This window comes from Silurus aristotelis, assembly GCF_946808225.1.
Source record: "Silurus aristotelis genome assembly, chromosome: 3".
NCBI lineage: Eukaryota > Metazoa > Chordata > Actinopteri > Siluriformes > Siluridae > Silurus > Silurus aristotelis.
This window is the reverse complement of record NC_139576.1, coordinates 3901051-3915286: the sequence shown is the minus strand read 5'-3', so window position 1 is coordinate 3915286 and position 14236 is coordinate 3901051. Positions and strand designations below refer to the sequence as shown.

The 14236-nt window shown below is 36.7% G+C and overlaps 1 protein-coding gene across 2 annotated transcripts in view; it reads right to left on the bottom strand.

Annotated features, from left to right (window-relative positions):
- Nucleotides 1–10802, bottom strand: part of LOC310723346 (uncharacterized protein) — a 42178-nt gene extending 31376 nt beyond the window's left edge. For both annotated transcript variants that reach the window (XM_083536199.1, XM_083536200.1), the window contains exons 1-3: nucleotides 10462–10802; nucleotides 7344–7454; nucleotides 6243–6336 (exon numbers count right to left, since the gene is read on the bottom strand). In XM_083536199.1, coding sequence (XP_083392325.1) covers nucleotides 6243–6336; nucleotides 7344–7412 — 163 coding nt within the window. In that variant the 5' untranslated portion in view covers nucleotides 7413–7454; nucleotides 10462–10802. The remainder of the gene's footprint in view (nucleotides 1–6242; nucleotides 6337–7343; nucleotides 7455–10461) is intronic.
- Nucleotides 10803–14236: the final 3434 nt, after the last annotated feature.

The following is a 14236-nucleotide window of genomic DNA, read 5'->3' as shown; positions in this document are numbered from 1 at the left end:
TCAAAGTAAAAATGAAAATACAAAATTATTATTAATTTTATATAATAATAATAATAATAATAATAATAATAATAATAATAATAATAATAATAATAATAATATATATATTTTTTTGTATTATCCATACATATACATTCCTGTGTTTCTTGTTAATTGTGGCTTTTAACATTTCTATATTTTTTAATTGTCTTATTTTAATATTTTAAGGTTTGGATATGAACAAAAACATAGCAAGAAATAAGCTTTGTGTGTGTGTGTGTGTGTGTGTGTGTGTGTGTGTGTGTGTGTGTGTGTGTGTGTGTGTGTGTGTGTGTGTGTGTATATATATTTATATATACTGTATATATACAAACACACAAGGAATTTGTTTTTCGGTGACAGAAGTTTCCAGTTGCACATAAAAAAAACTACGTAAAAAGTATATTAAATATAAAATAAAATAAAAACAAAATAATAAAAGTTATTAAACCTTTTTAAGTAAAATAAATAAGGAGTAATATTGCACAGAACCGTACAGATTTATATTAGTTAAAAGTGGTACTGCACATATTTCCATTAGTATTGAACAATATGGAGAGAATTGAAGTGTTCATGAGGTAAATTGCCTGGGGAAGAAACTTTTCTTGTGCCTGGCGTTTCGGTGTTCGGTGCTCTGTAGCTCTGTAGTGCTCATCCAGACGGATGGTGTCTTGTGATGTCTCAGGCCTTTCCACACTGAAGCAGGGTCGTTGGCTAAAAACTGTCCCAGCTTTTTTAGTGTATCTCATTTTTGCCACTGTAATCTTCTTTGTCATTGTGTTAGTGGCCTGAGTCTTGCTGTGAATCATGGCTTATCGTTGTTGTATGTTAAACAAGTCCTGTTAGAAATTCATATATTCTCACAGAAGCTAATATAAAATGATAGAGTCTGTGAGTTTATTGGCAGCAGCTTCAAAAACACTCCAATCAGTGCAGTGAAAACAGGCTTGTAATGTCTGCTTTGATGGTCCATCTATGTATATATGTACCGTAATTTCCGGACTATTAAACACACCCAATTATAAGCCGCACCCACTGAATTTGACAAAGATTTTTATTTTGAACATAAATAAGCCGCACCTGTCTATAAGCCGCAGGTGTCTACACTGAAACTAATGAACTTTACACAGGCTTTAATGAAAAACAGTGTCTGTTACACGGCTTGTATCTAAACAGTAGCCTACCAAGAAAGTCATTGTTCACTGTCTTCCTCCTTCCTTTCACAACTATTTCTCTCGGGAGTTTTTCTTTCGGCATCGTGGTGCGATTAAAAATCACCATCGGTGAAGTTTTTCTCTCGATGCCGTGCAGCTCAGAACACAGGTGAAGTGTGTTTTCATGCCCGGTTGTTTTCAGCGTGACGAATGATTCGCATTTCCAGTCCGAGTGAGCGGCAGGTCAAACGTCAGATGAACATCATCCATATTTATGATGTGGTGCGGCCCGATTCAGTTGGAGCGCATTTGATTTAATATAAAGAGTTTCATTGGTTCACCTGAACCCGTTCTGCAATTTCATTGGTCTAATGTTATGGGGCTCAGTTTTTTTGCTTAAAGTTTGTGAAACCGGGAAAAACCCAGGAAAAATCCCTAAATTAGCCGCTTCGTTGTTTGAGCCGCGGGATTCAAAGCGTGGGAAAAAAGTAGCGGCTTATAGTCCGAAAAAAATAAAAAAAATTTATATATATATATATATATATATATATATATATATATATATATATATATATATATATATATATATATATATATATAAAAGCTTGAAAGCATGAAGTGGGCGGAGCTTGAAAATTGCTAGCCAAACCAAACCTCTACTTCAGCTCTAATGTCTCAATTAAAATAATAAGATCAAGCTGCTGAAAAGCAAACAGGTTCCACTCAAATTCCTCCTGTCAATCTACAAAAAGATATACGCAAAAACAAAACGTGTTTCATACAGCGAGATATCTGCTGTTGCATTTTCCATGAGTAGCCATGCATTTCTTAACATTTCATCACAGCATACTGTCGTCCACACCCATGAAGTCTACAGTACTCTATGTGCAGTTTAGATCAGATCTGTCTATCTGTCATGTCCAACTAAATACTTCTTATCTGCTGCTGAAGATCAGAATGAAAGTGTTATTGGGTTCAATAGGAATCGATTCCTTTCCCCTAAATAGCAAATAAATCATTTGTCCCTTTAAAGTTAAACTCTAATAATCGAACTAGCAGTAGTGTAAAGTATTTAATAAAAAAAATTTTTGTCTACTTTCTAGTTTTACTATTAGACTATCGAAGATATAAACAACTTTTACTCTCGACTCAACTACATCAATGATTCAGTAGATGTTTTTCAGTAGATGTTTACGCCACTCTATTTTTATAGACGATGAGCGTCACCAAATACATTCTGCACCTCTGTTGAAGATCTGCTGCCTGTGAGCGACTTTTTAGACTTTATTTTCAGTCCAGAAAGAGCTTGAGTTCATTCCAAACACTTTGAGAAGCAGCTTTTGTTGAAAAACATTGTTCCTCTCTAAAATCGAGTGTTGCATCAAATCACAGTCAGAACTGAATATCTGGTTTGACTTTATCTCAAAAGATTATAATTTTATTTGTCCATTAAATACTAACAGTTCTTCTACTTTGTGATTGTGCAATTTTATTTGTTATTTGTAGATCCCTTTTTGAAAGACTGCTTTAATACTTTGTCTTTTTCTTTGTTTTCTTCTGGCGTATTGAAGAGGCTGTTGTGTTGTTGGTTAACGCTGTGTTGAGGTGGACAATTTGATTTGTATTTTATGAAATAAAACCTTACAAATCAACTGTTTTTGGCTTTTCACTAACACGTGTCTCCATGCCGAAGACTGGTGCATCTTAAACCATGACTTTTCCTCAAGTCTTATTGGAATTGGTGACTTTAACTTAAGTTTTTGCATCTATACTTTTACTCAATTATGATTTTCAGCTGCTCTTTACACCTCGTTTACATTCACAATCACTTCATCATAGTTTTGGATATGCGTCCGATCTAGGAGCGGATTTCTTGGATCAGTTTTTTTTATTATTGTCTTCAAGTTCCTGTTTAGGATCACAGAAGATGTAAGGTAGGAATGCTCCAGGCGATTATAGTGCACACACACACACACACACACACACACACATACACACACACACACACACACATATTTACACATGCACAGTTGCATGGAGGTAATTGAAGTGTGGTCAATCCACAAGCTGGAATTTTTTTTTTTTAGGGCGTGGGAGGAAACCCGTATGGACAGATCACGTGGAAAGCACAGACGGTAATCCGAGCGTAGGATCAAAACCAGCAGATACGTCCTGTGTGACTCACCAAAGTGTCTCTCCTGAGACGAAAAAATCTATATTTTTTTCACATTAAGGTAAAAAAAGGTGAAAAAAATCTGATTTTCTTTGGATAAATAAAACCATATAAAAATCATATAATTTATCCCACCTTCCAATAAAACCCTGAAAAGGTGTGATAAGGTGTATGCTCGTCAATCGGCCGCCTGTTAACAACCCGTCCTTCTTTTAATGATCTTTATCCCTATTCCCTGGACGTCACGTATCTATGTAGACAAGAGTCACACAAAAGGAAGAAAGAGACCACAGAAAGCACACCGGCTCCCAGCGGAGGCCAATCACAAGGCAACAACGCTGTGTATAAGAATAACACCCCAGTGGAGTTCAGGTTTGAAGCGGGATCCCGTTGCAGCCAGCTTTTCATGCGAAACACCATCGGGTTTTTTCACGCCTTTTACTGTGTCACTGTAAACAATACATGCCGGGAAAAAAACGCCACTATGACACACTGCCAAGCAAAACAAAACCACAAACCATCCTCATATCAGCACATTTCTGATTTCCTCATGTCATATCTGGGATTCAGGGTCTGGATAATATGTGGGACTTAATTTTTTATAAATATAGAAATATAAATGCAGACACAGAATTAGACACAGAAAGTCTATGGAAGGTTCTTGCGATTATAAAAAAGAGCCTCGGCATCGCGTTACACCTCCATCCACCTGCATCCACCTTCTATTGTACTGGTTCAATGCAGGGGAAAAAAAACACAATGCTCTTATAAAAGAGTGAAATGGGAAGTAGCCTGGTGTGTACCAGGGTTGTGTACAGAAAAAAAAAACGTTCTAAAAATAAGGTTGCCTAGTCATCTTCAGACGTTTTTTTCTTTTCTTCTTAGACTCCATACAACACTTTGGAGTTCCTTAACAGAAAAGGGTTCCTATGAAAATTTCCACTGAGGTTAAAATTAAACATTTGGAATTTTCAGTACAACAAAATTAACAGTACAACAAAAGCACTGCCTGGTTCTACAGCATTATAAGCACAATGAGAACCCAGTTAAAAAGCAAAGAACCTTCTAGAGCATGTACTTTCCCCTCACAGGGAGAACCCTAATGCAGAACTATTCATCCTTTATCACAAAGAGTTCCACATAGAACCCATTTAGGAAGGAACTGCACAACGTATTTACCTAATGGAACCCTTTTATTTCTAAATAGAACCAGACCACAGAGAGGGTTCATTATTAGAAAGGGTTCTCGGTAGAACCCATACAAAATAAAATCTAGAGCATATAGTTGTCCTATACATGGAAAACCTTACAACAGAGAACTTGCAAATCCCGTTAACATTTGAAAAATGATATTATTTAATAAAGATACAGGAAGAACCCTAATGTAGAACCTTACTACAGAGAGCTCCAAGAAGAACTTATTTAGGAAAGAAAAAAAATCTGATAAAACTGCACTATGGATTCATGTGGTGGAACCTTTGAAGTTTTTATACAGAACCAGACCAAAGAGGGTTCTTTATAAGAAAAGGTTCAATGTGTATGCAAATAACCATAAAACCCTACAACAGAGAGCTTCAAGAAGAAACTATGTAGGAAGGAATGAACCTGTAGGAAAAGCTGTATTCATGTGGTGGAACTCCTATGGGTTCTGTACAGGACCAGACCACAGAGAGGGTTCCTAAATAAAAAGGTAGGTCCAGGTAGAATCTCTAACTATGCAAATAACCTTAACGATTAAAAATAAGAATAAAAAATAAAATATATCACTTAATAAAAGATACCAATTCAAATCTTGAGCACGTCATTGTCCCTTACATGGAGAACCCTAATGTCGAACCATCCAATAGGGAACCTCAAATAGAACCCATTTAGAAAAGAACAACTTGAGACAGTCTGCACTATGTAGTCATCTTTACAGTTTCTATAGAGAACCCATCCAAATTAAAATCTCTAGGACATACTTGCCCCTTACAAGCAGAACACTACTCTAGAACCATTTAACCTAGAGTTACTTTATCAGATTCAGTTCCAAGTGGAACCCTGTTCTGGAAGAATGAAACCTGAAACTGCACTGTGTTCATGTGGTGGTTCAACCTTTAAATTTTCCATACAGAATCAGACTACAGAGGGGGTTCCTGATTAACAAGGGTTCCTGGTAGAACCCAGGTAAAAATCTAATCTTGAGCACACAAAATATGGTTTCCCTACCACAGTGGGTTCTTTGCATGTTGGAAGCAAAGAACCTCAAACTATGTAAATCACTTGGTGTGTCTTATATAGTGTGAAGGGTTTAATATTTGCGTAATTTTTCCAGGGTTCTACACAAGAAGAACAACTTCCCCAAGATGAACACACATCAAAGAACCTTTCTGGTGCTAGATTATTCTCTAAGTTTTCTTCACACAATGTTTAGAGTTATCTATAAACAAACACTGTGGAAAATGGTGTCAACACTGCCCCAAGGGAAACTGTCCTAGAAGCTGGAGTGTTTATAAAAATAAAAGAATATTATAAAACATATATTATAAACAAAAAATGGAACAGAAATTTTTGGAGAACTTCGAACCCCAGAAACATATTGTGGATCCTGAGTGTAAAATTGGCAGGATCAGGATCTACACTCTTATATGACCTTATATAACCTCTATGGAGCTTCTTTATAATCTATACGTTAATAAGTTCTTTAGTTCTTGAAGAACCAGCAAAGATCTTAATTGGAATCTTACAGTAAAACAGTACATATCTTGTACCTAAGCAAGAACCCTGAGTGAGTGGTTTTCAAACCAGCACAAACTTCCTACTTATTCTCATACACAGGATGTGATGTCATAGATTGTGAAATGAAACCAAATGAAATGTAATGTAATGAAATGAAATGAAATGAGCTGTCGACTTACATGTGTCTTTGAGTACTGGAGGAAATTGTGAGCGGGTGATTGCTAGGATGATGAAGATCACTACAGGCCAGATGAGGAGAACCAGAGACCAGCCCTGAGAACCAAAACCACACATTCTTAAATCTGGACTAGTGTCAATATCTACAGTATCTCACAAAACTGAGTACATGCCTCACATTTCAGCAACCATTGTAGTATTTTTTTCAAGGGACAAAACTATAGAAATGAAACCTGGGTATATTTTAGAGAAGTCAATGTGCAGTTTGTACAGCAGTACAGATTTAATGTAAAAAAAAATACAGCCATTATTGTCTAAATAACTGTCAACAAAAATGAGTACACCCAAGATGAACGTCAAAACTGTGTCCAAAGTGTAATTATTTAGTGTGAGCAACATCGTTATCTAACACTGCCTCAATCCTCCTGGGCATGGAATTCACCAGAGCTGCACAGGTTGCTGCTGGGATCCTCTTCCACTCATCCATAATGAAATCCTCTGTAAACCCTAACCCTTTTATTATAGTTTTATCATATTTATATATATATATATTTGTTCTATTACTTTTTACATGTTAAACAGTCGTAAATAAAAAGCATTTTGACAACATACTGGGACACCCAGGACACTCCCTCAAAGTTGCAGCCACACAATTGTACAGGACCCAGGACAATGTCTCTGGATGTGACATTGAAATTGCCCCTTTACATGAACTAGGAGACCCACATCTTTTTAATGCCCCTGTCCACAAAAACAGCTTTATAAGGATATGCTTTCCATGAGTTGGAGTGGAAGATCTCCTGCTATAGACCTCCATCCTACTGAAAATTATAAACACTGACTGCACCCCCAGGCTGTCTCACTTCACCTGCAACAGTACCTGACTTCACTAACACCATTGTGGCCATTGTTCACAAAATCTAGTGAAACATCTTCCCAGATGAGAGCAGGTTATTATACCAGAAAATGGAGACTTGAGATGAGATGAGGCATGAGATGTTCACTCCTATTAAAAGTGTCTACTGAAATAATACTCAATACTAAACTCTAAACCAAAACATATTGCTGAAATATGTGACATATATAAACTGTACTGAACTCACCGGCTGCCTGATGACTCCCAGGCCATTTTTCCAAAGAAGGAGTCGTAATTGCTGGAAGAATCCAGCCATCAGTGAGAGGAAGACCGCTGAGCTGGATCTGAGGTGTTAAAGTTTTAGAAACACAGGAACAAGCATTCAGGGTTTTTTTGTTTGTTTTTTTATGTAAAAAGGAAATAAAATGTTTTCATATTAAATAAGAGATTGAATAAGCCCAAATAAATACTCAAATAAGAGAAATATTTGAAATGCTTATATGACAGTCGGTAATTAATGAAGTATAGAGTAATTGTTCCTTAGGCAGAAAAATGTATTGGAAATAAGAAAATGTTTGCACAAACACCTGATACAACTTACTCAAAAGTAAGTTGCTTTACTGTCTATACTTTTCATTTAGCTCAGTTGAAAATTAAAAAGAATTTAGACCCTTGGACTAGGCTGGTGGTGGCCTAAGCCTATATATATATATACTATCAACAACATAGCCAGCTAAATAAAAAAATGACAAGCTATTTGATTTAACAAGCTAACCCAAAACTTAATACCTACTGTATGTTACCAAGCTACCATAAAACATTTAAAAAAACGAACTTTCCATGTTGAAAAACAAACAAACTGAAACTAGGCTAAAACAGGGAAGTGGTGGCTTCATTGTTAAGCCTTTGGGTTATTGATCAGAAGATTAGGGGTTCAAGTCCCAGCACCTTTAACCATTTTAGCTCCAGGGGTGTTGTATCATGGCTACCCCTGTGCTCTGACCCCAGGTATTAGATGTCAATGTGTGCTGCAGATCAGTGGTCCTCAACCGTTTTTGCGCCACAGACCGGTTTAATGTCGGACAATATTTTCATGGACCGGCCTTTAAGGTGTGGCAGATAAATGCAACAAAATAAAATGATATGACCATAAAAACTGGTATTTTCTAAATCCACTGTGTTGTTGTTTGTTTATTTACTTAGGGGTTTGAATTAAGCAGTAATGTATTATGTGTTAGCGGCCGGAGCACCTTTAAGAAGGTAGAGGATGGAGGTAAGACATGTGACCGAGGCATCATGACATGCATCAAGAGTGAGTCATAGACAGATGTGGCGGAGAGAAATAATGTAAGTTATGTGTTCTTTCTGTGTGGCCCGGTACCAATTGACCCATGAACCGGTGCCGGTCCGTGGCCAGGGGTTTGGGGACCACTGCTGTAGAGTATTTGTGACAAGTAAAAACCTGTCTACAAAACTTAGCAATTAGCCAGCATGCTAATTGTAATATAGTGTATAAAGATTTTTTATTTGTTTTTACAAAATTAAACCAAAGTTTGAACAAATACTGAAAACGTCTTTAGTGTCAGAGATAAAAATACCACACTGCATTATACAACCACAGTGCTGATGATTTCTCAAATCTAAAGGCATTAAGTAATGACCTATATAGCACAAAATACAAATCAGTTTTTAAATTATTATAATAATAATTATTATTATTAGTAGTAGTATTTCTAATGCAATTTTAATAGTTTCTGTCGTGTACAATGTAAGGAAACGATTCAAGACATCAGGAAGGAGACCTTTGGAACGATGTATTTATAAGTTCTTAAGAGTGGAAAAAAGTTAGTTTTTTTACGTTTATAGCTGCTATAACACGTTTGACATTTGGCAGATGCCCTTATCCAGAGCAACCTACGATTATCTCATTTATACAACTAAGCAGTTGAGGGTTTAAGGGTCTTGCTCAATGGCCTAGCAGTGGCAGGTTATTGGTGCTGGGATTTAAACTCACAACCTTCTGATCAAAAGTCTACCCCTTCTCCTAGAAGGAACTAATATATAGTTCCTAATATATAGTATAGGAAATAGAGGAATGAAACAATTCAAGGTTCAGCGAGGTCAGATTAAAGCTGTGTAATGTGTTGACATCACTGGCCCCGCCCCCTTGAAAAACCGGCAACCCCAGGCAATGAAATGCTCAGGAGGAACGTGTCTAATAGTTCACACTAAGAACAGAGCGCACAGGTTTCTGCACCGTCAAGCACCTCTCACATTTTCTTTAGTTTTCTTAAACACTGCTGTGATGGTCATGTCCATCATGTCTGTGTTATCTCCTGGCTCTCTCTTTTAAACATGCAGCCATAGCTAGTCTTGCCCGAGTCTCTTGTACACACTGTACACTACATGAGGTACAAGTGATCCTGTTCCTTTCTTCTTTTTGAACCTCTTCGATTCATCCTGACGCCCCAATTCTGGATGGAGTTCTTTTCAATTAAATACTACTCTGTACTGCAGCTGAGGATCTTCTCCACATGAACAGCCTGAAGATCCATGATGTTACTGTGGAGGTTTAAACTCAGGTACCTCGAAGCTGGATTTAGGTTGTAATTAATCTAAAAAGTTCTCTACAATGGCTCGGGGACTACAGCTGCCATAAACATTTGCATTCAAGTCTCCATGACTGAACAATTCATAACCTAAATAATGATGGAACTGTAATGAATGGTCATTCTGGGTCACCCAAATAGGGATGAGGTTCCCTTTTAAATCTGGTTCCTTTCATTGGTTTCTTCCTGATACCATCTCATGGAGTTTTTGCGCTCACCACCATCACCTCTGACTCACGCATATATTATATTTGCAATCTTTATATTTCTGTACAAAAAACACTGAACTGAATACTATTACTGCATGGCCCCTTTGACGGTTATTCCTGGTCGTGGAAGGGGTATGAAGCATACCTTTAGAACCAGTTCACAGGTACATGAAACCTTAAATAATGTCCTTTAAGGTATTTATACGAAAGGTATACGATATGGTCACATTTCCAGGTGAATCCAAGGAAAAGTTTGTTACTTTTATTTCTACATAATTCTTCTTTATTTTTATATAATTCTTATAATAATCTTTATAATTATCCTTATAATTATGAGAAATATATAATATTTATAATGAGCCTTAAAGTATCCCTATACACAATTTTGCTGTTATTTTACTAACTGTATTATAATTGTTCTTTTATATACACACTCACACATAGACACAGACACACACACACACTAGATAGAACTTCAATTCTTTTCAAAGTGAACAAAATCAAATCCCTGAACTACACATTTAATTCTCTTTAATTGTATTATTACCTTGTTGTCTTCAAAACTGGTTGCTGGTTATTGTATGTAGAAGCAGCTGTGAGAAACAGAGCATGTTGCAGGTCAATTCTAGCAGAATGCAGTCTCCATGTGAGCAGTAACCAAAACAGGAGAAGAAATAAAGAAAATTAGAGTAGACACCAAGATTCAGATGTAAAAGCTTAATCCTGCTTCTTCTGACGCTCTGAAATCCGTTAGAATGAACGAGCAGAGTCCGTCTTTTCCTTTTTTACCGGTGCGCACAGGTGGAATGAACTGATTTGTGAAACTGACGCTCAGAGCGCGCAGCCTGTCTGGGCAGTTTCTTCAAGCTTCTGTGCCTGTTTGTGTGTGTTTGTGTGTGTGTGTGTGTGTGTGTGTGTGTGTGTGGGCGGGGGGGGGGGGGGGGGGTTGTAAGACAAAAGACAAATGATGCAAGGGAATATTCAATGTTGTGTAATAATACCTGCTTTAACAATATTAATAAAAAATATGAATTATATATATATATATATATATATATATATATATATATATATATATATATATATATATATATATATATATAAAGCTCAAATACCACTGACTGACTCAATCACTCATCACGAAATCTCAAAAACCACTGAACGGATTGCAATGAAATTTGGCACATACCTTCCTCTTGGGTCTTAGGTGCTCACTAAGAAAGGGTTTTGAAAAATTCGGCCTGGATCGCGGCTAACTCGCGAAAAACGCGATTTCTCACGCTTTGTAAACTCTTCGAAATAACATTACAGATCCTAATGAAACTTAGTACATTGTTTCTTATTACATGTTAGATGCCCGATAAAAATTAATTTCAAAGTAGTTTGCCCTGTATCGGTACTACAAAGGGGTAGTACGTTATTTGTTGACGTTACGTTCTGATCTCTGATCATCCAGTCCTGCTCAGTGCTTACTGCTTATTGCCATATTGCTTAGCGTTCTGCCTTCCGTAGCGAAGCACGGGTACTTTTAGCTAGTATATATATATATATATATATATATATATATATATATATATATATATATATATATATATATATATATATATATATATATGCGTGTGTGTGTGTGTGAGATGGTTCGATTCTTAAAGTAACTAAAGTAATTAGAAAACAAAAAATCGTTTAGTTCATTTAACTACACACTGAGCACTGTGTTTCCCTGCGGACCATTATTACTGACGCACCAACCAGTAAACTCAGGAGCGCTGTGGAAACACCTTCTGTCCATATACATCTGGGAACTAAAGAGACCATTTGCTGAAGTCTTGTGCAGGATTCTAGCTGCTCAACAGTTGTGGGTGTCCTTTGTTGTATTTTTTGCTTTATGATGTGCATTCCATTGAACTGCAACAGAACCTGGACATCTTTTTTTTGTTCCTCAAATTCAAAATGATCCTATTTTTCTTTAAAATTATACATTTTCTTAGTTCAAACATTGTTTTATTATAAATAAAATATGTGTTTATGACACTTTCAAATCATTGCATTCTGGTTTTATTGGCATTTTACACAGTTTCCTAACTTTTTTGGAATTGGGGCTGTATTTTACAATCGAAAATTAGATTCGTGGAACACACACCAAAGCTGGAATGGCCCTGTCTGACAGGTATTCTTTACAATGTTTGCTGATTCCGTCTTCAGCTGTGTTAAACACTGACGAGCTCTGCCACTCACACACTTTGCACTGTAATTATAATTTTGTCATGTGCTGTGGCGCAAATCAAAAACTGAAATTCCAGAAATCTGGAATGTAAATTAGTACTTTTGGTAGAATGGAAGGTGACATAAAAGGTTAGAAAACCTATTAAGTGGAAATCGGTTCGCGTTAGTGCTTAATAATGGTCTAGACTAATGCATACTGTACCTACTGTATGCAATTTCAAACACAAATCTAGCATGGAGGAGGTGGTAGCAAAGTGGTTAAGTCTCTTGGGCACTTATGGGAAAGACAGGGGTATAAGCCGCAGTATCGCCAAACAGCCACTCTCAGGGCCCTTGAGCATTAACATTCTGTGCACCCAGGGTGCTGTAACATGGTAAGTTCCTAATAAGTTTATCCCTAATAAGCGAGACACTCTCTGCCTCAGCGAGAGCAAGGACGGAACCGTGAGGAGCACGAGCAATGGCATTGACATGCAGCCGGCTCTCTCGAGAACCAGCCACTCCTACTGCAACCAAATGCATACGTTCTGTATACAACAGAGCAATAAAAATTATGGACAAAAAAACAATTCGACACCATCACTGTACCATTTTTAAGAAATATAATTTAATGAATTTTGAGAGTTTTTGCTTTCTTAAATTAATTTACAAGTGCATTAATCATTTAGTACCTGAGCCATTAAGTTCATTTATTGAGAGACAGAGCAGCATTCGAGTCACTAGGGGTCTTACAAATCATGATTGTAAAATCCCATACTGTAGGACCAGTTTTGGTCAGACTACCTTCTCTGTGAAGAGCTCCAAACTCTGGAACTCATTACCATCTGACATTAAGACTATACTGGACTTTAATGTGTTTACTTCCAGGCTAAAGTCAAACCAAAGGTGCACTCATTTTTAACTAGTAGGTAAGAGTTGTATATGATATATGTGTGTATGTAAACTTTACGGGTAAATCTCATGGGTACATTTTATTGTGTATGACTAGGGACAGGAATTGTCCATATCATGTTATTTGTTTAAATTGAAGTAGTTTAGTATGTAAATTGTATTGTGTTTAGACCCCAACCAGGGACAGGAGTTGAAAATTAGCATTTGCTATAAACTTTTTATGCAGCATTTCAGTGACAAGCTTGCTTTGACACTATGTATGTTGCATTGTCCCTGTCAAATAAATAAAATGAAATGAAATGAAACTTAGCGTGCTCCGCTGCCAGGAATTTGTTTTGTGACAAACAATTTACAGACAATTCAACACATACACACAGAGCGCTGTTATACTTCCTGGTCGTGATCGGCCAGCGACCACATTTTTTTGTGATTACATTTCATAGCGTGAACACTCGGGCGTGTTCCCCAAGCTTGAGTTTCTGAAAGGTAACTGAAATGTATGATATGGATGGAAATTTACACTGACTAACAAGGAAATCAAAAGGCTTTTCCTGCCTATTGTAAATAAATGCCATTGGTGACTGGTACATCTGATCGGAATATGAGTCATAATATGGCTGTTGTATTGTGTAGCAAAATTCTTGTGAGTTGAGCACAACTGACAAAAATACAAAATACAAACATTTATTATGAAATACCTAAAAATCAGTTTTGCTGATGGAAATTACACTGAAAAATTATCAAAGTGACATTCGCGCAAGAAAAAACAGACACAGTAAACAAATTTAGATAGATAGATAGATAGATAGATAGATAGATAGATAGATAGATAGATAGATAGATAGATAGATAGATAGATAGATAGATAGATAGATAGACAGACAGACAGACAGACAGACAGACAGACAGACAGACAGACAGACAGACAGACAGACAGACAGATAGATAGATAGATAGATAGATAGATAGATAGATAATGTATATGTATATACACCACTTGAGATTGGTATGTTTTTTTTAACATTCCATTCTATATTTAGTCCACATATGCTGTTATAAGAACCGCAACTCTTTTGGGAAGATGTTCCACTAGATTTTGTGGAGATTTGTGCTCATTCAGCTACAAGGGTGTTAGTAAAGTCAGGTACCGATGTGAGGTGTGGAAGCCTGGGGTGCAGTCAGTGTTCACATTCCAAACAGATCCTCAT